Genomic DNA, 25,742 nt, shown 5'->3' with positions numbered 1-25,742 from the left:
GAACCTGATCAAGTGAAAGGCTCCAGCTTTTTTTTTTATACAATCTTCAGACTCAATAGCCCAAGCTCGGAGTCAACGAGTACTTCTTTCTTCTAGTTTCCTTCCTCTCCCCAGCCCCTGCCTCAATGGTGTCCTGCCCTACTCCCCTGGGGATCCAAACTTCAAAAATCCTTCACAGTATGACAGGCAAGGTGGAGTTGGGGTGGCAGGGTGAAAATGGGGATGAGAAAGTGCAGTCTTTGAATTGCACCTGGAGTAGTTCTGCCAATTCCTCAGAGGTTGCTATGGAACAGATTTGCCACCCTCGAATAGCGTGCCAACAATGACAAAAAGATCAAAGCAACAAATTGAAAGATTGGCACCTGGGTCATGTTGGAATTGTTTACCAATGTTCGGCTAATAGGCAAACACCAACTATACAATGTACAGATATATCACTGCTGTCTGTCCCTATGGATACAATTATACATGCACACACTGAGGTATGCAGAGCCTTGCATAGCATCAAAGAGCAATGGCAGGGAATAGGGAGGGTTGACCCAACTACTATTAGTCACTTCACTTCCACAGCAGTCTCGGAACAAAGAGGGCTCTGTGTATTATGCTGATACTCCACATGGAGTAGCAGCCAGGGAAAGGCTGACAAATGGTTTGTATTTACCGATCCTTGTCACAAGACCACCACATCAAGAAGTGTCAGGTCTGGTGCCCAGGACCCTTCCCCAAGGTTGCTAACCTCTAGTCAGATAAGAAAAATGGCACTTATAATGAAGAAGGCACTGACAGCTCTCAGTTTTCTTTTTAAATACCAGAACTTACAGCACAGGAGGCCATTTGGTCCATTGTACCTGCACTGATGCTAGCCCTTCACTCGGACTGATGATTCTAACTTCAGTTTCACTAACCTTTTTGTTTCCAAGTCATTCCCAAATTTGGATGTCAGGTCACTCTGTACCACAAAATTTCCACCGTGGCCGACACACAGTTTTTTTTATTCTTTCATGGGATGTGAGCGTCACTGGCAAGGCCAGCATTTGTTGCCCATCCCTAATTGTCCTTCCCAACTGAGTGGCTTGCTAGGCCATTTCAGAGGGCATTTTAAGAGTCAACCACATTGCTGTGGGTCTGGAGTCACACGTAGGCCAGACCAGGTAAGGACGGCAGATTTCCTTCCCCAAAGGACATTAGAGAACCAGATGGGTTTTTAACAACAATCGATGATACTTTCATGGCACCATTATTGAGACTAGCTTTCAATTCCAGATTTTAATTAATTAATTGAATTTCGATTCCACCAGCTGCCGTGGTAGGATTTGAACCAGTGTCCCCATGGCATTAACCTGGGCCTCTAGATTACTAGATTGGTGACATTACCACTACGCCACCATGGGTGATATTCTGAAACTGAGCTGAAGATGAACTGGACTTTACTCTGTATCTAACTCATTCTGTACCTGCCCTGGGAGATTTTGAAGGGATAGTATAGAGGAAGCTTTACTTTGTATCTAGTCCATGCTGTACCTACCCTAGGAGAGTAAGAGGGAGAGAGAGCGAGCGAGAGCACATGCAAGTGACCCCCTCCATTTACCCAAATGTACACTGCAAGTCAATGTTAATAAATATCTAATATGAAGAATGTGACAGGAGGTTTTTTTTAAGATTTTTTTTTAGATTTAGAGATACAGCACTGAAACAGGCCCTTCGGCCCATCGAGTCTGTGCCGACCATTAACCACCCATTTATACTAATCCTACACTAATCCCATATTCCTACCACATCCTCACCTGTCCCTATATTCCCCTACCACCTACCTATACTAGTGGCAATTTATAATGGCCAATTCACCTATCAACCTGCAAGTCTTTTGGCTGTGGGAGGAAACTAGAGCACCCGGAGGAAACCCACGCAGACACAGGGAGAACTTGCAAACTCCACACAGGCAGTACCCGGAATTGAACCCGGGTCGCTGGAGCTGTGAGGCTGCAGAGCTACCCACTGCGCCACTGTGCCGCCCGGTTCGGTATTTATTCCTCACTCCCTGTGATATCAAGAAACAGCTGAAGGCACTGGATACTGCAAACGCTATGGGCCCTGACAACATTCCGGCAATAGTACTGAAAACTTGTGCTGCAGAACTAGCCATGTCCCTAGCCAAGCTGTTCCAGTACGCTATAACACTGACATCTACCCAGCAATGTGGAAAATTGCCCAGGTATGTCCTGTGCACAAAAAGCAGGACAAATCCAACCCTGCCAATTACCGCCCTATCAGTCTACTCCCGATCAGCAGCAATGTCATGGAAGGCTTCATCGAGAGTGCTATCAAACGACACTGGCTTAGTTTGAGTTACGCCAGGGCCACTCAGCTCCTGACCTCATTGCAGCCTTAGTCCAAATATGGACAAAAGAGCTGAACTCAAGGTGAGGTGAGAGTGACTGCCCTTGACATCAAGGCAGAATTTGACCGCGTATGGCATCAAAGAACCCTAGCAAAACTGGAGTCAATGGAAATCATGGGAAAACTTTCTGCTGGTTGGAGTCATACCTAACACAAAGGAAGATGGTTGTGGTTGTTGGAGATCAATCATCTCAGTCCCAGGACATCACTGTAGGAGTTCCTGAGGGTAGTGTCCTAGGCCCAACAACCTTCAGCTGCTTCATCAATGACCTTCCTTCCATTATAAAAGGTCAGAAGTAGGGATGTTCGCTGATGATTGCACAATGTTCAGCACCACTCGCTCAGATACTGAAGCAGTCCGTGTAGAAATGCAGCAAGACCTGGACAATATCCAGGCTTGGGCTGATAAGTGGCAAGTAACATTCGTGCCACACAAGTGCCAGGCAATGACCATCTCCAATAAGAATGAATCTAACCATCTCGCCTTGATTCAATGGTATTTCCATTGCTGAATCCGCACTATCATCCTGGGGGTCACCATTGACCAGAAACTGAACTGGACCAGTCATATAAATGTTGTGGCTACAAGAGCAGGTCAGAGGCTGGGAATTCTGTGGCGAGTAACTCACCGTCTGACTCCCCAAAGCCTGTCCACCATCTAAGAGGCACAAGTCAAGAGCGTGATGGAATACTCTCCACTTGCATGGATGGGTGCAGCTCCAACGACACTCAAGAAGCTAGACACCATCCAGGACAAAGCAGTGCATCCACCACCTTCAACATTCACTCCCTCCACCACAAATGCATAGTGGCAGCAGTGTGTACCATCTACAAGATGAACTGCAGCAACTCACCAAGGCTCCTTCAAGAGCACCTTCCAAACCCATGACATCTACCACCTAGAAGGACAAAGGAAGCAGATGCATGGGAACACCACCAGCTGCAAACTCCTCTGCAAGCCACACACCATTCTGACTTAGAGCTATATCGCTGTTCCTTCACTGTCTCGGGGTCAAAATCCTGAAACTCCCTTCCTAACAGCACTGTTGGTGTACCTACACCCCAAGTGCTGCAGTGGTTCAAGAAGGCAGCTCACCACCACCTTCTCGAGGGAAATTACGGATGGGCAATAAATGCTGGCTTTGCCAGCACCGCCCACATCCCACAACGGAATAAAAAAAAAAACTATACTTGCACATTCCATCGCTGCTTGCTGACCCTCATAATACAAATGTTCACAGTACAGTCTGCCCTTGGCTGGCAGTGTGTTAAGAGCCCATGTCTATACTGGTGCTCAGATTAAATCGTAAGTAAGGCGTGCTCTGCCGCATTCATAAAACAGGGCAACATTGCCACATGCTTTGATGATCCTGGTGTATCTCACTCGCTCGTTCTCTCTCATTTCCGCCCCCGCCCCAAACAAGCACTCTTGCTAGGCTAACGACAGAGAGGAACCAAACTCAAGAGCTAACCCAATATCTCCAGGAGGAAGGGATGTTAATAAGAGTAATGGATTAGAACAGTCTCTAGGGGCAGTACTGAGCTACTCCTTCAGCAAGGACAATGGGGAACTGCTGACTGAAAGGAGAGGACGAATGGTAGGTTTCATCAGATCAAGAGTCCCACTGGTTCTAGTCCAGTGCATATATGTAATTAAACATTCTTCAGGCACAATGCACTGAAGAGAATATTTTATACTGTGCTGCACCTGTGGAACTCTGTAAAAGCACCTAGTGTGGGTTAAAGATTATCCAGAAAGGAATTCAATAAAGAAAATGATTATTTGAACCTGCGATTAAGATATGGGCTTTAGGTCATACTATGGTGTTATAAAAGCAAGTTCTTTCGCTCTCTCTTTTCAACCACAAAGCAGTTTCCGCTAAGTACCAGCAATTAATAATTTAACATTCACATGATCAGAAGTCAGCCTAGGACAGCACTCTCACCTGAGTCAGAAGGTTGGGGGTTCAAGACACACTCCAAAAATTTGAGTGTATAATCTAGGCTGACACTCCAGTGCAGTACTGAGGGAGTGCTGCACTGTTGGAGGTGCCGTCTTTCGGATGAGATATTAAACTTAAGCCTGGTCTGCCCCTTCGACTGGACGTGGTAGATCCCATGGCACAATTTGAACAGCAGAAGATTCCTGGTTAATACCACCACTAAAAATAGATAATCTGGTCATTATCACATTGACGTTTATGGGGTCTTGCTGCATGCAAAACTGGCTGCCACGTTTTCTACAGTACAACACTTTAAAAAGTACTTAATTGGCTGTAAAATGCTTTGGCACGACAGAGGTTGTGAAAGATACTATATAATTGCAAGACTATCTGTCTATCTTTTCAACCACAGAGCATTGATACTTGGTGCAGTTTCTACTGAGTAATAGCACTGATTCATTGAACATCATCACTCTGATCGAGTCACTAAAAATCTGATAGACAGGCATGCTGCAGGACTGTGACCTTAAAGTAACGGGCCTGTCGAGCTCTGCAGTGCAGGTTTGGTGCCTGACCTATTTTCAACTCATTACACTGTCTGACAGCTCTGGAGTGCCAATCAATTATACATCAGTGACAGCTCCCAAGCTTTAGGTCACGGCTTTATTCCAGCAGCCAATCGAGGCTGACTGGGAGGGAAACAAAAGGCCAACTCTGTCTGTGTGATGGTTACTGTTTCTGGGGTAGGAACTGACTTTGTCTCTCTGCCAGAAATGAGCACAAGTTCCAGGCCTGGCATGGGCAGCAACAAGATAGGGCTTTAAATAGAAAGCACTTCAATAATGGAAAGACTTTTATTGGAGCTGCATCTGGTAACTGATTATAAATTAAACAAGCAGCTCCTCGACTGGTAAACTCTGAGCTCTGTTCCTGATCCTATCCTCAGTCTAACCTCACTGATCTCAGCCAGGGCCCTATGCAGCAGGCGAGCTGCACTTCAGCCAGGTGTCCTTCAGGTTGGGAAGGAAGGATTCCTGCATCGGATTGCTCCCTGCGATCTAACCATAAGAAGGATGTGGGTTCAAGTCCCACTCCAGAGACTTGAGCACATAATCTAGGCTGGCACTTCAATGAGGGACTGCTGCACTGTCGGAGGTGCCCTTTTCTGGATGAGACATTAAACCAAGGCCCCGCCTGTCCTATCAAATCAATGTAAAAGATCTCACAGGGCTATTTAGAAGAGCAAAGTTGTTCTAGTGTCCTGGCCAATATTTATCCCTCAACCAACATAAATGATGAAAGATTATCTGGGCAAATTACCTTTGCTGTTTGTGGGAGCTTGCTGTGTGCAACTTGGCTGCTGCATTTTCCTACATTAAAACAGTGACTACACTTCAAAAGAAAGACATCATTGGCTTTGGGATAGCCTGAGATTGTGAAAGGCGCTATACAAATGCAAATGTTTCTCTTCTTTCACATTCCAAACGGAGACTGCACTTTAAGCCTCAAACTCAGCCACCACTATTGGCTATTATCTGAGGTAGTGTGGTGGGGGAAAAGAGGCGAAATACATCTGGCAGGATCTTGCTCCTGATCACGACCCAGTGATCCCTGCTGTACGAGGACAGCATCAGATGAGTGTGGGGTTCCAACATGGTCGAATCGTCTGCTGCCACTGCTGAGGATTACACAAGAAATGGCCACATGGACAGAGGGCCACTGAGGAATAGGGGACAGGGGAGGATCTCTGGTGCGAATCCTTTATTCGCAGCAGCGGAGGTAGGTGGCAAAGTGCCAACGATGGCATGTCCTTGTAATGCCAGGGTGCAGAAAATACCAGGCACTGCTCCATGTCTGAGCTACACCAAATGATGGACTGGCATGACTGGGCATCTCACCCCTGGTGATCCAGTGCAGATACAGCCCTAGTTCTAATCTCCATTAGACACCACACAGAATGCTGCAAAAGATTCCTCAAGCACGACCCATTTTAATAAGCCAACTGCTACCTGCAAATCCACTTCACTGCAGGACTCTCAGTGCCAGAGATGCAAATAAATTTTAATGCAGCCATTTGAAGAGAAAACCCGTCTTCCAATTAGATGATTGCATCCGAGGAGAGATTTGGCTTGATTCGTCCAATCAAAATAAAAAAGAGATAGGTCTTTAAAGCATCCAAACTTTGTTCTAGGATTGATGGCAAGTCTGACCAATCACAGACCTAATTCACATGATGCCCCACCAACTCCTCAAGAGAAAAATAATTGCCTACCTATGAGAAGTTATATTGATAAACCCAAACTAATCTCAACAGGTCGGTGAATTTGTAACCCTAATAAGCAGAGGTTAAAACACATCAGGCAGTAGTACTGGACGGTAAAGATGGTGCTGGGCAGAACAAATGTCACACATGGTAAAGTGCGCCACACCATAACCAACGGTTTGCTAAGGTCAGCTGATGGAAGTGTTTGTTTACAGTCAGAACAATCTCCTCTCAGTGACTTCAATGCCCAATTATTGTCAGAGACAGGCAGAAAGGGTTTGAGCACAAGCAAGTACAGATTAAATTACTAGTCTATGCTTCATTGGTTTTAAGGTTTGAACATCAGGTCATGTTACAGTCATACTTGAGAAAGTTTCAATCTGAATTTAGCTTTGGTGATCCGACACATCACCAGAGCAGAAGGGAAGAGAATCAGGAGCAGCAAAGTCATGGGAACACTATCACTACCAAGTTACACGCCATCCTGACTTGGACATGCATCACTATTGCTTCGTCACTGGGTCATTATCCTGGAACTCCCTACCTAACACCAACAGCGGACTAGTGGTTCAAGAAGATGGCCCACCACCTTTTCAGGAGTTGAATATCAGTAATGTGACCTTAATGAGAACAAATGATTAAAAAAAACTTAGTCCCTTTATTGATGAACAAAGGGCTGTATTTTTCCTCTTCATGAATAAAAAGTTAAAACTGTGATTCTGAAGAAACAATTGGATCAAAATCAAGATGGCGGATAGTTGCTGCTTGGCTTCAAAATAATTTGCCCAATTCAACTCTGAATGTTTGAGTCCGTGTGAAAAAAAAACTCAGCCATAGGATCCAGTTTAAAAATGGGCCAATGAAGATTTTTGGAGTCCACTGTAAAGACCAGGCCAGAGAGGACAAAGTTACAGCCCCCCTTGTTAACCGAACCTCCACCGTCAATTCAGAGCCCACACCCAGAGCTGACTTGACCATGACCCTTATGCTAAATCATGCAATGACCAAATGCAAATTAGTCATTCATTGTTAATATGGAGAGGGTAGTTGCACAGAAAGAATCATACAACACAGAAGGAAGCCATTTGGCCCATCGTGCTGATGGTGGCCCTTTGAAAGAGCTACCCAATTAGTCTCACTTGCTTGCTCTTTCCCCATAAGCCTGAAATGTTTCCCCTTAAAGTATTTAATCCTATTCCCTTTTGAAAGTTACTACTGAATCTGCGTCCACCACCCTTTCAGGCAGCGCATTCCAAATCATAACTTGCAATGCAAAATTACATGCCCCCTCTGGTTCTCTCGCCAATTACCTTAAATTGGTGTCCTCTGGTTAACGGTCCTCCTGCCAGTGGAAACAGTTTCCCCCTCCCCAATTTATTCCATCAAAGCCTAAAGATGTGTGTCGCTTTTACAATGCTATAAATGGAAGCATACATGGAAATGAACGAACTGGATTAATAAAAAGTGGGGAAGAACTCCATTCTGCAGCAAATGCACTGTCACACAAAAATGAGCATTCACTGCAGTAATTTACCAACGGCGTAACTTGGATTGGCCATTAACTCCCACTATCAAAGCGAGAAAGCCCATTTTTTCTTTTCTCCCTTAGGTATTGAATTTTGGATAATGCACAGAGTACTGGGAATAAACATATCAACAGGTTCCGATTGTGTTCACTCTGCGAGTTAGGAACTGGTGCAATTTATAAAATGTCAGCCCAACCTGAAGATAATGCATCGATTACACTCAGTGCACTGTTCCATGCAGAAGAAATCATTTGCCTCAGTGAAAGTTAGACACCCCGGTGATTAATTATGTTATTTTCATTTTTTTTTTCCTGTCATTTGTGGTAGACGGGGAAGGATAGGCAAGTAGGGAGAAGGAAGGGTGGGGCAATTCTGAGGGGGGGCAGGGGATGGTTAGACCCTTGGAAACTAAATTACTTAAAAACTTCCAAAGTTTAGAAGCCTGGGAACACGACTGGAGGATTGCATTTCAGGACAGGGGTATACACACAATTCAGTCTCATGGGGGAAACCAATATTAGGACAGTCCATTGGGAAGGATCCATGCAAGCTTTAGTGGAAGGAGTTTCTCTGCCCCAGTTGGTCTAGTGGGGAGGTATTCAGGTGACCTCTGGTCTAATGGAAGGAGGCAGTGAATGCTTGGCATTGATCAATTAGTTCCTGATCCAGGGCAGTTTAGGACTGGTACACTCCTAGTTCTGAGCGGCTCAGTAGAAATTCAAAGATCACCCAAGGCTTACTGGACCCTCAAGTTTGGAACTAGGTGGCACTTTTACACCCTCGTGGTTCAGAATGAAAACTCAATTGAGTGTGTGATGTGAACTGAGGCACAATCACCTGGATCAGACACGTTAACAAGGAGTAGTGGCCAGGAGCAAAACATCGATTTGCCACTTACTTCACACTGCATTAAACCACAAAACCATTATGGGGCTTAATTGAATCAGGGAATTGTTACAGCAACGAAAGCCACCATTCGGCCCATCGTGTCTACCCTGGCTCTCCCAAGGAGCAATTTACCTAGTGCCACCCCTCCCATAGCCCTGCATAATTTTCCTTTTCAGATAATCCAATTCCCACTTGAACGTCTCGATTGAATCTGCCTCCAACACACTCTCAGGCAGTGCATTCCAGATCCTAACCACTCCCTGCGTTAAAAAGTTTTTCCTTGTGCCGCCATTGTTCTTTTGCCAAATACCTTACATCTGTGCCCTCTTGTTCACCATCCCTCCACCAATGGGAACAGTTTTTCCCCTACCTACTCTGTCCAGACCCATGATTTTGAACACCTCTATCAAATCTCCTCTCAACCTTCTCTTCTCCAAAGAAAGCAGCCGCAACTTCTCCAATCTATCTATGCAACTGAAGTTCCCCATCCCTGGAACTATTCTCGGTGAACCTTTTCTGCACTGAAAAAGGAAAACTATAAATGCAGATCTTTTTCTTTTCCTTTCATGACCTCAGGATGTCCCAAGTGTTTTACAGACAATTAAATACTTTTAAAATGTAGTCATGATTATAATGCACAAAACGCAGCAGCCAATTTGTGCACAGCAAGATCCCACAATCAAAAATGTGTTAATGACCGGATGATCTGTTTTTGCGGCATTTGCCGAGTGCTAAATATTGGCCAGGACACCAGGAAGAACTCTCCTGGCTGTCTTCGAAGCAACGCTGCGGATTTTTAAAGGTCCGCCTGAGAAGGTGGACGGGACCTCAGGTTAACGCCTCATCAGAAAAGCGGCACCTCTGACAGTGCGGCACTCCCTCAGTACTGCACTGAAGTGTCAGCCTGGATCTTGTGCTGGATTCTCTGGAGCAGGGGGAGAGCCCACAACATTATGACTGAGGTGAGAGTGCTATCCACTGAGCCATAGCTGATACCTTAAGTTAATAGGTACACAAAGTAGAATTCTGTAACTACAAGGGGTGAGAGGCAGTTAGACAAGTTGTGGGGAGTGCTGGCTGCATCAGAAAGTCTTCCACCAGATTGCAGCTGCATTTTTGACATGGTCTGTGGACTCTCCACACTTCCTCTGTCTGTCTCTCTGTCCCTCCCCCCTCTCTCAGGGAACTATGTGATTGATGCAGACACATTCCTGCAATCCCAATGACACAATCCATCTCTCTTGACAAAGGCATTTACATTCTTTAGTGTAGAGATATCAAATACAGGAACAGTAAATTGCATTTATAATGCGCCTACAAGACATTCAACCATGGCCCCTCTGCCCTCGCATAAAATATCTCATGACACTGTTCGAAGATGAGCAGGGGTGCTTTTCCTCGTGTCCTGGCTGATATTTCTCCTTCAGCCAACATCACGAACAAAGCAGATTATCTGGTTATTTATTTCATTGCTATTTGTGGCATCTTGCTGTGCACAAAATGGCTACCACATTTCCTATATTAGTGACTACACTTCAAAAGTACTTCATTATTTATAAAGCACTTTGCAATGTCATGTGATTGCAAAAGGCACTATATAAATACAAGTCTTTGAACAGAATAAAACACCCCAAGACAATCCACAGCAATCTAGCCTGACAAAAACTGATGCCAAAGGAGATGTTGGAAAAGCGACCAAAAGCTTGGTCAAAGAGGTAGGATTTAAGGAGCATCTTAAAAGGAGGAAAGAGAGACAGAGAGGGATTTCTAGAACTCAGGGCCTAGGTAGCTGAAGGCACAGCCGCCAGTGGTGGAGTGAAAGGAGTGGGGTTTACAAAAGAGGCCAAAATTGGAATGTGGTAGGCGGGAGGAATTTACAAAGATAGGGAGGGGTGAAGCCATGGAAGTATTTGAACAGGTGAATCTGAATTTTAAAATTAAGGTCTTGTTACCCTGGGAGCCAATGTAGGTCAGTGAGCACGGGTGTGCTGGGTGAACAGGGTGGGAGTTAAAATACACACCACTCTGGAAGAGCAATTTCCCAATCCCTATCTATAATACTCATTTTTTTTTGTCAGTCTGGAAAATTCATTTCAACAGATGTAAACAATTATATTTTAATAGACAACATTCTTCTGTACAATAACACATTAGAAGTGTTGGAAAACAACTTTTTTGTTTTAAAAAAAAAAGCTGACAGTGTAATTATTGCCTTTTTAATGCAGAAGAAAACAGTTCCCAATTAGACTTTCATATTCTATGACTATAAACAAGTCACAAGGCCAGACTTTTGATAACATTTGTATTTATATTCCTAGGCCTGTTTTTACACATGGACAACTTTATGTAGCCTTTTCCAAAAGTGAGAAGTTTTGATTTTCTTAAAGACTTTGGTGAAAGAATAACTAGAAATCCTGTATTTAAAGAATTACTGTTGCAATAAAGATACTAAATGTTTTGACCCCAAATGTTTTGCGGGTCTCTGGTGGTAAACTGATTAAATGCCACCTTACCTTTAACATACGGATCTCTCTCAGTGCGATCTTCCTGATCAACGGGTCGTCCTCGGACTCCACAAACTTCTTGATGGCCACAATCTGGCCCGTATCCTTGTTCCTGCACCTGAACACCACCCCATAGGAGCCCTCCCCGATCTTACCCAGCTTCTCATACTTCTCCATCTCACTGGCAGGGACCCAGCCTCGCAAACACCCAAGCCTCCAAAACAAAAGGGTGTCAGTCCGCCTATGCTGATCTTCAGCAGAAAATATGTGTGCGTGTTTAATTGAAAGATCTCCCTGCTTGCTTCTTTTAAATTGTTTATCTGGTGCAGTTTTATTCTGCCTTACTTCACCCTCTCTCTGTAGCTGTTTCCCTCCCTCTGTTGCTCTGTCCCTTTTTCTCTCTCCCACTTTTGTCGATTTTTCCCCTCCCTCTGTTGCTGTTATTTTCCCCTCTCTGTTTCTCTCCGTTTCTTCTCTTTCCCTCTGGCTCTGTTGCTGCTTTTCTCTCCTTAGTTCTTATCGTTCTGTATTGCTGCTTCACTCTGTTATTTTCCCTGGTTCCCCTTTCCTCTGTTGCTGTGTTTTTCTGTCTATTGCTGTCCCTCTCTCTCTGTTTTTCTGTCTCTCCCTATCAGGCGCACTAGGTGTAGAAAGCTGGATTTTAAAGATCGCCGGGGATCTCTTGTCCTGCTGCTCTAGCGGATCCCGCTAGTCCCTCTCTCACTCCATCCTGTCCTCTTTCCCTGGGCCCTCCAGCCCCCTGCTGCCTCCCTGTCCGCTCCGACTCCCTGGCTCTCACTCCGCGTTTGCCGACCCACCCGGGAGCCCTGCTCACGCGAATATTGTAACATTTCCGAGCCCCGCCTCCGCTCATCCCCATTGGAGGCCGTGGGCACGTGCGGCCAACTCTGCGCTCTGATAGGCCGCTTCAATTGGTTACATCTTACCTGGAGCAACAAGGGGGAAGAAAATGATCAATGGGGACAAGGAGCGGGAGCAAGATTTACCCGGGGACTAGGGAAGGGAAGGGAGGGGGATAAGAGTAAGATTTACCCAGGAACACGGAGCAGGGGTATAAGATTTACCTGAGGCCAACACCATCTGAATGCAGCTGCCAGTTGGAATTATTCCAAGGGTACCTCGAGGAAACAAACTCTTCTGCCAAACTGTTTTTGTGTTCTTGCTAATCCTGCCTTTGACATTATAATGAGGATACTTACGACGAGTGGCACTTGTTTCATTAAGTTATTTAACAATTCCACCCCTATCAGGCATCCAATGCAGTGGGGTTTGGCCCTCGGAAGGTATGTGGGGCAAGCAATCAATCTCTAAATTTTATAAACTTTACTGAAATAATTGATCCATGAATCTCCCACTGAAATCTGCAGCCTCTTTGACACAGCAAAATAAAACGGGTCCATTCTGACCCTGCCTTTGCCAAAGTGCATGTGTTTTCAGTGGAGCAGGCCAGTCTGAATCAATGGCAGACCCACCCGCATCCAACAACACCACAACCAGCTGAAGTTTAAAAGCGCTGATCTTTCTGCAGGCCGGTCAGGACTCAATTGGAATAGTCTTAGCCCGTAGGCACAAAGGCATGGATAACGCTGTCAGCAGCAGATGGGTAGAGGCAGGGGCAGAGGTGGGTGACATTACAAGTGAGGGGAAGTGATCCTGGTGACAGAGAGGATGTGGGGCTGAAAGCTCGCGGTCGATTAGGATGCTGAGATTGCAAACATTTTGATTCAACCTGAGACAGTTTGTTGGGGAGGGGGGATAGAATTATTGGAGAGGGTGTGTTTATGAGCGTGCCATTCTTGGTTGGCATACTCTACAGAACTAGGCGTACCTGTTTAATAGACTTTTCTCACGGCCCGCCACAACTGTGCCGACATTAGAGTAAAATTAATGGACTGAAGAAAAAAGATGTAACACTCAAATATATTTATTTATAGAATACCATCAACGACTTCATTCATTCCTCAATCCTACTTTATAATATTCATCATTCAAACTTTACATGCTATCGGTTTTGTAGGTGTTGCTATAATACAAGGACACTCATTCTGAAACTGTGGTGCGGATTCAGCAGTCGAGGACGAACCTTAGGCCCACATACTGACACGGTGTGCAGAGGGGCTCAGCAGCTTTAAATATCCCCCTTTTTTTTTTAAGCCTCGTCCTGCTGCCAACAATTTTGCCCATTCCCCCCCCCCCTCCTCCCCACGGGAATGACGTCACTGCCGGGCTGCGGCCGCATCCAAGTGCCCGGCCCCCTTCCTTGCCAACGGGTTCTCCGGCACTGTCATGGTGTATAGGTTGCTGTGGGAGGTGGGGTCATCGGTCGGCTTGGTTTCAAAGACCACCAGTCTGCAGCTTGAAAGGAAGATGAAAGACCTTGTCAATGCCAAGATGTCACTTGCACAGGAGAGAACCCCAAATGACTGAAACTGACTGTGATGGTAGCCACGTAGTGGAATATGTTTAAGTGTATTCAGCTCCCCATCTTCCAAAATTCTCCACACCCACCCCCTCCTCCCCTCCCCTGAAAATTTTTAGGTTCAATGGGAACCCTCTGATTCATACCCCAAGTGATCATTCCTCATGTGTGAGCCTCAACAGTGTGTATTGGCAAACTATTGGACCATGAGCAAACCTGCTTAGCTACCTGGGATTACACGATGCCTCTCCCATTTTTTAATATTTGTTCTTAAGATGTGGGCATCGCTGACAAGGCCAGCATTTATTGCAATGCATTGAATTTCAATTGGCCATCCCTTTCCCATTCACAGCCATTGTACAAAATCCCAATGGACTAAAACCATTCCCATTCATGTCCATTGTACAGAATCCTAAAATGGACAAAATCATGTCCCATTTAGTCCCACTGTACAGAATCCCAATAGACAAAAACCCTTTCCATTTCCTCCCATCCTACAGAATCATATTGGATCAAATCACTTCCCATTCACCCCCACATATAAAATTCCCAAACCAAACTAGAACTGATATCTAGTTGCAGTTTTAGTGATCAATGACACGGACTAAGTACTCTCAACCCTTGGCCAACTGGCAGCAGACCATAGCAGCATATCAAACAGTGTAGTTGCTTTGTTTGGTTTTATTGAGATTTTTCTGTTACTGAATGGATGGCTCTAGGCGCTGTTTTACCTGGAATTACAGAAATGACAGGCTCCATAAACATTATGCACCAAACTAGACCAAGGTTTCTCAAAGGTCAATTTGCAAAGTGTGTTGATGTGTGACTCAGTGTAGAACACTGCTACTGTTGGAGGTGCCTACCTGTCAGCTCCCAAAAAGCGATAAAGCCGACTGTGTTCTGTTTTCTCCTCAAAAATCTGCAAATAAATGGTAATATTGCTCGAGTCATTTTTCTGTTTATTACTGAGCTGCTGTAATAATGCAATTGAATAACAAGTAATATGGCTAATTAATAGGTTATCCATCTTCACTCACCTCTCTCCATCTGACCCACTCCCCATGCGTCTCTCCACACGACCCTCTCCTCTGACCTATTCCCCACCCACCCCTTCCCTGTTTTTCAGTCCATTCAACCCTCTCAGCCCGACCCTCTTCACTCACCCCTCTCTACTTGCCCCTCTTCCCTCAGCCATAACATAGCAAGTTAACATGCAGGTACAGCAAGCAATTAGGAATGCAAATGGCATATCGCCTTCATTGTAAGGGGATTGGAGTGCAAGAATAAACAAGTCTTGCTAAAATTGTACAGGGCTTTGGTGAGACCAAAACTGGAATAATGTGTGCAGTTTTGGTCTCCATATTTAAGGAAGGAGAAACTTGCCTTGGAGGCAGTACAGCAAAGGTTCACTAGATTGGTCCCTCAGATGAGAGGGTTGTCCAAGACAAGAGGCTGAGTAAATTGGTTCTATACTTCCTTGAGTTTAAAGGAAGGAGAGGTGATCTCATTGAAACATACAAGATTCTGAAAGGCTTGACAGGGTAGATACTGAGAGGTTGATTCCCCTAGCTGGGAAATCCAGAACATGGGGGCACAATCTCAGGATAAGGGAATGATCATTTAGGACTGAGATGAGGAGAAATCTCTTCACACAGATGGTTGTAAATATTTCTTTTATTCATTCATAGGATGTAGGCGTTGCTGGCCAGGCCAGCATTTATTGTCCATCCCTAATTGCCCTTGAGAAGGTGGCGGTGAGCTGCCTTCTTGAACCGCTGCAGTCCATTTGGGGTAGGTACACCCACAGTGCTGTTAGGAAGGGAGTTCCAGGATTATGACCCAGCGACAGTGAAGGAACGGCGATATAGTTCCAAGTTAGGATGGTGTGTGACCTGGAGGGGATCTTGCAGGTGGTGGTGTTCCCATGCATTTGCTGCCCTTGTCCTTCTAGGTGGTAGAGGTCATGGGTTTGGAAGGTGCTGTCTAAGAAGCCTTGGTGCGTTGCTGCAGTGCATCTTGTAGATGGTACACACTGCTGCCACTGTGCGTCGGTGGTGGAGGGAGTGAATGTTTGTAGATGGGGTGCCAGTCAAGCGGGCTGCTTTGTCCTGGATGTTGTCAAGCTTCTTGAGTGTTGTTGGAGCTGCACCCATCCAGGCAAGTGGAGAGTATTCCATTACACTCCTGACTTGTGCCTTGTAGATGGTAGACAGGCTTTGGGGAGTTAAGAGGTGAGTTATCACAATATTCCTAGCCTCTGACCTGCTCTTGTAGCCACGGTATTTATATGGCTACTCAGGTTCAGTTTCTGGTCAATGGTAGCCCCTAGAATGTTGATAGTGGGGGATTCAGTGATGGTAATGCCATTGAATGTCATGGGTAGATGGTTAGATTCTCTCTTGTTGGAGATGGTCACTGCCTGGCACTTGTGTGGCGCGAATGTTACTTGCCACTTTTCAGCCCAAGCCTGGATATTGTCCAAGTCTTGCTGCATTTCTACATGGACGGCTTCAGTATCTGAGGAGTCACGAATGGTGCTGAACATTGTGCAATCATCAGCGAACATCCGCACTTCTGACCTTTTGATTGAAGGAAGGTCATTGATGAAGCAGCTGGTTGGGCCTAGGACACTACCCTGAAGAACTCCTGCAGTGATGTCCTGGAGCTCAGATGATTGACCTCCAGCAACCACAGCCATCTTCTTTTGCGCTAGGTATGACTCTAACCAGCAGAGAGTTTTCCCCTGATTCCCATTGACCTCAGTTTCGCTAGGGCTCCTTGATGTCATACTTGATCAAATGCTGCCTTGATGTCAAGGGCAGTCACTCTCACCTCACCTCTTGAGTTCAGCTCTTTTGTCCATGTTTGAACCAAGGCTGTAATGAGGTCAGGAGCTGAGTGGCCCTGGCGGAACCCAAACTGAGCGTCACCAAGCAGGTTTATTGCTAAGCAAGTGCCGCTTGATGGCACTGTTGATGACACCTTCCATCACTTTACTGATGATTGAGAGTAAGCTGATGGGGCGGTAATTGGCTGGGTTGGACTTGGCCTGCTTTTTGTGTACAGGACATGCATAGGCAATTTTCCACATTGCCGAGTAGATGCCAGTGTTGTAGCTGTATTGGAACAGTTTGGCTAGGGGTGCGGCAAGTTCTGGAGCACAGGTCTTCAGTACTATTGCTGGAATGTTGTCAGGGCCCATAGCCTTTGCAGTATCCAGTGCCTTCAGTCGTTTCTTGATATCACGCAGAGTGAATCGAATTGGCTGAAGTCTGGCACCTGTGTTGCTGGAGGAGGCCAAAATGGATCATCAACACCGCACTTCTGGCTGAAGATTGTTGCAAATGCTTCAGCCTTATCTTTTGCACTGATGTGCTGGGCTCCCCCATCATTGAGGATTGGGATATTTGTGGAGCCACCTCCTCCAGTTAGTTGTTTAATTGTCCACCACCATTCACGGCTGGATGTGGCAGGACTGCAGAGCTTAGATCTGATCCGTTGGTTATGGGATCGCTTAGCTCTGTCTATCGCATGCTGCTTATGCAGTTTGGCACGCAAGTAGTCCTGTGTTGTAGCTTCAACAGGTTGACACCTCATTTTGAGGTATGCCTGGTGCTGCTCCTGGCATGCCCTCCTGCACTCTTCATTTGACCAGGATTGGTCTCCTGGCTTGATGGTAATGGTAGAGTGGAGGATATGCCGGGCCATGAGGTTACAGATTGTGGTTCAGTACAATTCTGCTGCTGCTGATGGCCCACAGCGCCTCATGGATGCCACAGTTTTGCATTGCTAGATCTGTTCGAAATCTATCCAATTTAGCACGGTGGTAGTGCCACACAATACGAAGGAGGTTATCGTCAATGTGAAGGTGGGACTTCGTCTCCACAACGACTGTGCGGGGGTCACTCCTAATAATACTGTCATGGACAGACGCATCTGTGGCAGGCAGTTTGGTGAGGATGAGGTCAAGTATGTTTTCCCCTCTTGTTGGTTCCCTCACCACCTGCCGCATACCCAGTCTAGCAGATATGTCCTTTAGGACTCGGCCAGCTCGGTCAGTAGTGGTGCTACCAAGCCACTCTTGGTGATGGACATTGAAGTCCCCCACCCAGAGTACATTCTGTGCCCTTGCCACCCTCAATGCTTCCTCCAAGTCCTGTTCAACATGGAGGAGTACTGACTCATCAGCTGGGGGAGGGTGGTAGGTGGTAATCAGCAGGAGGTTTCCTTGTCCATGTTTGTTCTGATGCCATGAGACTTCATGGGGTCCAGAGTCGATGTTGAGGACTCCCAGGGCAACTGCCTCCCTACTGTATACCACTGTGCCACCACCTCTGGTGGGTCTGTCCTGCCGGTGGGACAGGACATACCCGGGGATGGTGATGGCAGTGTCTGGGACATTGTCAGGTATGATTCCGTGAGTATGACTATGTCAGGCTGTGCTTGACTAGTCTGTGGGACAGCTCTCCCAACTTTGGCACAAGCCCCCAGATGTTAGTAAGGAGGACTTTGGAGGGGTCGACAGGGCTGGGTTTGCCGTTGTCGTTTCCGGTGCCTAGGTTGATGCCGGGTGGTCCGTCGGGTTTCATTCCTTTTTATTGACTTTGTAGCAGTTAGATACAACTGAGTGGCTTGCTAGGCCATTTCAGAGGGCATGTAAGAGTCAACCACATTGCTGTGGGTCTGGAGTCACATGTAGGCCAGACCAGGTAAGGACAGCAGATTTCCTTCCAGAGAACCAGATGGGTTTTTACAACAATCGATAATGGTTTCATGGCCATCATTAGACTAGCTTTTTAGCTCCAGATTTATTAATTGAATTCAAATTCCACCTTCTGCTGTGGTGGGATTTGAACCCATGTCCCCAGAGCAATACCCTGGGTCTCTGGCCTACTAGTCCAGTGACCATACCACTACGCCACTGCCTCCCCTTATATTTGGAATTCTCTACCCCAGAGGGTTGTGGATGCTCCATCATTGAATTCCCCACAGGAAATCAAGGGATCTGGGGAAAGTGGAGTTGAAACCTAAGATCAGCCATGATCGTATTGAATGCGGAGCAGGCTCAATGGGCCATATGGTCGACTCCTTGTATTTCTTATGTACTTATCTCCACTCACCCCTGTCCCTTTCCCATTGCCCTCTCCACACCTCTCTCCCCCTTCCCCACTCCCCTCTCATCCTGACCCTCTCCCATTGCCCTTCACACCTCTCTCCCCTCTGCTTACCACACCCTTCTCCACACCTCTGTCCCATTGTCCCTCTCAACTCACCGCTCTCCCCTCTGCAGTGACTCACCACTGCTTGTTGTGACTGAACAGCCTGTGTTCGTACATTGAGCATGTACATGAGATTATGGCACCACTGGCAGTGAACACACCCAGTTATAGATGCTGACATGATAGGTTTCCTCCTGTGAGTGCTCAAATTTACTAGGTTGTGATTCAAATTATTCTATTTGAGTGAAACTTGGAGGTCAAGCCCTGTTTGCGACAACAGCCTATGGCCAGTGTCTGTCGCTGAGGAAACCACAAGCAGTTTAATTTCCATGGAGTTATTTAACCAGGTGTTCACCATCGCTGAACAAGAGGCATCACATAGTTTGAAGAAACAGGGCCAACAAATCTGATTCCGTCGGTCTGGTCCTGGGAAGACCCACAGTCCTCAAGGAAAACAAAAAAGCCGAAATTTATCTGCTGCCCCGTCCCCTTCTGTGGAGCAGAACCTCCATCGGAACTGCAATGGGCCATTGAGCCTGTTCCACCATTCAGTTAGATCTGGTTTCTCTCAATTCCATTTATCCAGCTTGGGTCGACATCCCATATTATCCTGCTTAACAAAAATCCTATCAATCCCAGCTTTGAAATTTCCAATTGCACCCCCCACTCCCACCCTCCCAAGATCAGCAGCTTTTTGTGGGATTGATTTCTGGATTTTAGCGACCCTTCGTGTGAAGAAGTGCTTCCCGACATGATTCCAAATAACCTAGCTCTAATTTTAAGGTTTTGCCCCTTTTTGTTCTGGATTCCCCCACCAGACTAAATAGTTTCTCTCTATCTACCCTGTCAAATCCTTTATTCATCCTAAACATCTCAATTAATTGACCATTCATCTCCGATAATGAAGGGAATACAAGTCTAGAGTATACATGTCCTCATAGTTGAGCCCTTTTAGCCCCATTTAGTCATGCCCCGCCACAAGAAATTCTTAAATTACTGCAGTTATTTTTGCCTCCACCTCTGTATCTGGAAACTTCTTCCTTTTGCCGATTACACTTTCTGTGAAGAAGCATTTCCTGATTTCAGTCTTAAAATTTCCCTTCTCTAGTTTGAGCTCCGGTACCTAGTTTTACTTCATCAGTTTAATTTAAATGTGTAGGGTCAACTTTTCCTATGCCCTTTATATACCACACACAAAGGAGCTGCAAAGGGATATTGTCAGTTTAAGTGAGTGGGCAAGAAGCTGGTAGATGAAGTATAATGTGGGAAAAATCCACTTTGATAGGAAAAATAAGAAAAACAAAACATTTTTTAAATGGTGGGAAACTACTAAATTTTGGTGTTTAGAAGGAGTTGGATGTCCTTGTACATGAAGCACAGAGGTTTAACATGCAGGCACAGCAAGCAATTCTGAAGGCAAATGGAATGTTAGTGTTCATTGCAAAGGGATTGGAGTATAAGAGTAAGGAAGTCTTGCTGCAATTGTATGGGGTATTGGTGGAGTACTGTATACAGTTTTGGTCTCCGTACCTGAGGAAGGATGTACTTGCCTTAGAGAGAGTGCAATGAAGGTCCACTGGATTGATTCCTGGGATGAAAGGGTTGTCCTATGAGGAGAGATTGAGTAGAATGGGCCTATATTTTCTGGTGTTTAGAAGAATGAGAGGTGATTGCATTGAAATGCATAAAATTCCTAGACTGTTTGACAGGGTAGATGCTGTTTCTGCTGGCTGGAGAGTCTAGAGCACAGGTTACAACATAGTCTGAGGATAGGGGATCAGCCGTTTTCTTTTATTTTATCGTTTGTGGAATGTGGGCATCGCTGGCTTGGCCAGCATTTCTTGCCCATCCCCAATTGCCCCTGAGAAGTTTGTGGTGAATTGCCTTCTTGAACCGCTGCAGTACTTAGGGTGTAGGTACACCCACAGTGCTGTTAGGGAGGGAGTTCCAGGATTTTGACCCAGTGACAGTGAAGGAACGGCGATATATTTCCAAGTCAGGATGGTGTGTGGCTTGGAGGGGAACTTGCAGGTGGTGGTGTTCCCATGCATCTGCTGCCCTTGTCCTTCTAGGTGGTAGCGGTCGCGGGTTTGGAAGGTGCTGTCAAAGGATTTTTGAGGTTCTGCGATGCGAAGAAATTTCTTCACTCATCTTTGGAATTCGATACCCCGAGAAGTGGAAGCTCAGTTACTGAATATATTCAAGGCTGAGATGGATAGATGTTTGGAAACTAAAGGAATCAAGCGGTATGGGGATAACACAGAAAGGTAGAGTTGATGTAGAAGATTGGCCATGATCTTATTGAGTGGCAGAGCATGCTCGAAGGGCTGAATGGCCTACTCTTGCTCATTAGGTTCACTATAAAATTAATAGCTCTTTCATAATGAATTGGATAGCTCTTTCAAAGAACTGGCCCAGGCATGATGCACTGAATAGCCTCCTTCTGCATTGTATGATTCTAAGATCACCTCTCAGAAACCTGCTTCCTAGCTCTTTCCTTGTACCTCCGACTCTGACACTGGGCGTCAGCTTCTGCCTTACTTGAATGTCTCCCTTGTTTCTTGGCGATCAGCATCTGACTGAGCAATTGAAACAAAACTCCGCTCACCTCACAGGACCTGAAACTCTTCCGCTGCATCCCGTGTTTCCAAAATCCCAGGACGCTGTCAGAGAAGCAGACTGGACGAGGGAAGAGAAAGCACATACGGTACAAATACTAGCAGACTACCTGTGGCATTGCTCACGGCATAATACATAGAATCTATAGCACAGAAACAGGCCATTCAGCCCAACTGGTACATGCTGGTGTTTATGCGCCACACGAGCCTCCTCTCCCCCTACTTCATATCCTTCTATTCCTTTCTCCCTCATGTATTTATCTAGCTTCCCCTCAATTGCATCTATGCTACTCACCTCAACTACTCCATATGGAGCAAGTTAGAGCAATGGAGACATTATCGACGAAGTGTGACAGGGAAAGTGGGACAAGAAGTAAGTGTCTCAGGCTACATGCAAGACTATTATTATTTATTAGTAATTCTGATCTTATTTTTAGATTTTCCATTCTAAATTGCTATGTCCACATTTACAATGGGAATTGTCTACTTAAACATGTCGCAGTGTAATTACACCCTCCCACCAGAGATGGCAATACAGGCCTTCCATTTGCATGAGGGTGCAATTACTTGACGAGTTCGCATGGATATAATGGGGGCAAAATAATTTATAATGGAAAACACTGATGGAAAGTACATGCAGATGTAAAGTTTTTAATATATACCCGGGAGCAATGTCCCCTCTAATCTGCGTGCATGTGTGGCTGTCCAGCAATCGTCAGGGTATCACACAGGCTGCTCACCAGCCGCACCACTTTAAGATACTGCACGTGTGCGACCGCACAAAAAAAGTGAAGATACTGCGTATTGAAATAAGCAGGCCGTGCACAACAACGTTAGAGGGATCATTGCCTGGGAGTGTTTGATGGGACAGTGTAGAGGAAGCTTTACTCTATATCTAACCCATGTCTGAAGTACTTGGTATCCTAAATAGAAAGTGCTTAATTCCTGAGCACTAAAGTCCCCCACAAAATTACCCTTAAAAAGCATGCACTTATAAAACTATAAATAGTCAAGTCTCAAATAACTCTTAACTCCTTACCGACTGATTCCACTGGGACATCAAACATCACCTCTGGGACCAGCTCCTTATTCGTCTTGAGGCATCCGTGAATATTTACAATTTTTATATTTTCTGTTAAAAGAAAATAAGCTCCTTAAATTGGGGGAAAAGGCCCAGATCTTCCTCAGTGAGGGCCTGGCTGCTGGCTGTGAGGTGGGAGGGGGGACGTCTACCCGCTCGATTGACCTCACACTGACCACTGCACCTGTCCTGGGGTTAGCCTCATTCGGATGCTCCAGGCCCACCTCAGGGCCTACAGTCTCTGGGAGCCTGAGGTAGAGTGTGGCCAGACTGGGAAAGAAAGACATGGAGAGGAGGCCTCTGAAAATAAAATTTAAAGATCCGCAATGGTTGCCACTGTTTGGGGAGGGGGAGGAATTTAAAATTTAAAGTGTCTCCTGCTAGACCTCAGATGCCAGTAACATGCTGCCGTTACTAGGCCCACTGTTGCTATGGTGATAATCAAAGAAAATACGTGTGATGTCACTCCATCATTGCCTACTTTAAATATGTCCGCCCATATTTGGGTCAGAATTTTCAATGAGTGCTGTCATTTCTGGCGGAAAGTTCCAGAAGTGGCGGCTACTGATGGTGGTAGAACCGCCACCTCCCCCCACTCCCACCACCCACCTGATTTCCTGCATGTCACAGGGATCTATTATTTTAGCACTTCAACCTCGAACAAGCAGATTCATTTGTTGAATTCTCGGCCTTCTCATTGCAGGCTATGGAGAGCATTCTTCGGGGGGGACCTGTGGAGATTTTCACTCAGAGGGGCCTGTGGGAGCCTCCCTCGAAGAGGGCCTGTGGAGAGTCTCCCTCGGAGGGGCCTGGGGGGAGCCACCCTCAGAGGGGCCTGAGGAGATTTTCACTCAAAGAGGGCCTGTGGAGAGTCTCCCTCAAAGAGGGCCTGTGGAGAGTCTCCCTCAAAGAGGGCCTGTGGAGAGTCTCCCTCAGAAAGGCCTGTATCTTGAACCTGTGTGGCTTATTTGGGCAAAGCAAAATACTGCAGATGCTGAAAATCTGAAATAAAACCAAAAAGTGCTGGAAATACTCAGCAGGTCTGGCAGTATCTGTGGAGAGAGAAGCAGAGTTAACGTTTCAAGTCTGTGACCTTTCATCAGAACTTTTATCATCCATGTTCTGATGAAAAGTCACAGACTTGAAACGTTAATTCTGCTTTTCTCTCCACAGATGCTGCCAGACCTGCTGAGTATTTCCAACACTTCCTGGTTTTATTTACAGCTTATTTGTAGCAAAGAGTCAATGGGCTAGATTTTCTTGTTGACTTGCTGCACAAGGGTAAAGTTGGCGGATTAATTGCCCGTTATCGAAACTGCCCTCGATGGAATTAAAAATCGGGCTGTTTCTATAACAGACGGGCAATCGCAAAGTTTGTATTTATACCCGGGCGGCAAACCCAACCCTGTAGGCTGCTGGGACTCCTGTTTCGTCAAGCTGGATATGCCTCTGCCCAAATATGCCAACCTCCCACTCTTGGGGAAATATTCAACTATGTTGGTTACCACGGCCAACCCGCAACCTCAGCCGAGGTGTTTGTACTTACGGCCGATGCACACCAGCACCATATCATTGTTGAGTTGATTCACATGGACAAGCTCCTCCTGAAGAGCTGCTGCAATGAGAAAGCTTGGTGTTACTTCAGCTGGTTTACATTTGAAGGAACATCCAAGAAGCAGCCCACAAAAAGATCGTCTCTATGACCTAAGCCCTTACCTCGGCACCATTCCATATAAAGCTGTCTGTGTTATTTAACAAAGCACTTTTTAAAATCATTCACAGGATGTGAGTGAAGCTGGCCAGGCCAGCATTTATTGCCCATCCCTAATTGCCCTTGAGAAGGTGGTGGTGAGCTGCCTTCTTGACCCACTGCAGTCCATGTGGGGTAGGTACACCAACAGTGCTGTTAGGAAGGGAGTTCCAGGATTCTGACCCAGCAACAGTGAAGGAACGGCGATATAGTTCCAAGTCAGGATGGTGTGTGGCTTGGAAGGGGAACTTGCAGGTGGCGGTGTGCCCATGCATCTGCTGCTCTTGTCCTTCTAGACGGTAGAGGTCGCCGGTTTGGGGAAAATAAAATAAAAATGAAAACGGTACCGCCACAGTTACAGATGGGAGAAGCAGGTGACAATAAAAGTCTGAGAACTTCAGGCTGGCAGACCACTGGGTGGGCATTTCTCTTTAATGCCCAAGATATAATCTGGCACGGACCCTGCCCGGATTTCACTGGGATGAAAATTAGCCAGGCTCTATCACGGGTGTGCACACTGCCAGATTCATGCCAAGAAGGTGAAGACGGAAATCCACCTGGTATTTCTTTGCTATTTTAATGTGGCCATTAGTTGCCCAGTTTCAAATAAAGGGGTTCAAGTCTGCAATAAAGGGGCAGTCTACCGAACAACAGCCAAAGGAGCCACACGTTCAAAGTTAGTGAGCTTACTCTCCCCAGAGGTTAGTGAATAAATATAGTACCATGGGAAATTTATTCCTGGGGCATGGCAAACACCGACGAGACAAGTATTTGTAGTCCAAGGTGGCCATCTATGCTCTGCAATGGCCTCACCCCATGGTGGGGTCACTCTGGCTGCCTGCCTCTCTGCCGTGATCTTGTCTGTGCCCGAGTGACCCAGAAGAGGGAGAATGCGGTGTCCGTCAGTGCGCCTGAGACCTTTCATGGCCAGTGGGCAACATAAGGACTGGAGTGTGGAGTGGACACCAGGAGCAACATCATTTAGTTTTCTAAGCTTCCTTTTGTTCCTTTTATGGTTAAGCGTTTTTATTCATCGCAGCCCTTAACAAAAGGAGAGCACGTTTTAGAAAAGAAAATTTCCCACAGAACTAGATTTACTCACTGACCACTCAC

The 25,742-nt window shown here is 46.0% G+C and overlaps 2 protein-coding genes across 4 annotated transcripts in view; both read right to left on the bottom strand.

Moving 5' to 3' along the window:
- Positions 1-12,355, bottom strand: part of LOC137353103 (cyclin-dependent kinase-like 1) — a 53,419-nt gene extending 41,064 nt beyond the window's left edge. Inside the window, exon 1 of one of the 2 annotated variants that reach the window (XM_068019093.1) lies at positions 11,531-12,355. In XM_068019093.1, the coding sequence (XP_067875194.1) occupies positions 11,531-11,698 (168 nt within the window). In that variant the 5' untranslated portion in view covers positions 11,699-12,355. The remainder of the gene's footprint in view (positions 1-11,530) is intronic. The other variant, XM_068019092.1, reaches the window with a different exon arrangement.
- A 1,095-nt stretch (positions 12,356-13,450) lies between these two features.
- Positions 13,451-25,742, bottom strand: part of LOC137353101 (mitogen-activated protein kinase kinase kinase kinase 5-like) — a 143,546-nt gene continuing 131,254 nt past the window's right edge. For both annotated transcript variants that reach the window (XM_068019088.1, XM_068019089.1), the window contains exons 28-32: positions 24,426-24,494; positions 22,838-22,930; positions 21,789-21,859; positions 14,825-14,880; positions 13,451-13,897 (exon numbers count right to left, since the gene is read on the bottom strand). In XM_068019088.1, the coding sequence (XP_067875189.1) occupies positions 13,759-13,897; positions 14,825-14,880; positions 21,789-21,859; positions 22,838-22,930; positions 24,426-24,494 (428 nt within the window). In that variant the 3' untranslated portion in view covers positions 13,451-13,758. The remainder of the gene's footprint in view (positions 13,898-14,824; positions 14,881-21,788; positions 21,860-22,837; positions 22,931-24,425; positions 24,495-25,742) is intronic.

The sequence above is a fragment of the Heterodontus francisci genome, chromosome 40, assembly GCF_036365525.1.
Source record: "Heterodontus francisci isolate sHetFra1 chromosome 40, sHetFra1.hap1, whole genome shotgun sequence".
Taxonomy (NCBI): domain Eukaryota; kingdom Metazoa; phylum Chordata; class Chondrichthyes; order Heterodontiformes; family Heterodontidae; genus Heterodontus; species Heterodontus francisci.
The sequence above is the reverse complement of the archived record's forward strand: the minus strand, read 5'-3'. Positions and strand labels throughout refer to the sequence as shown.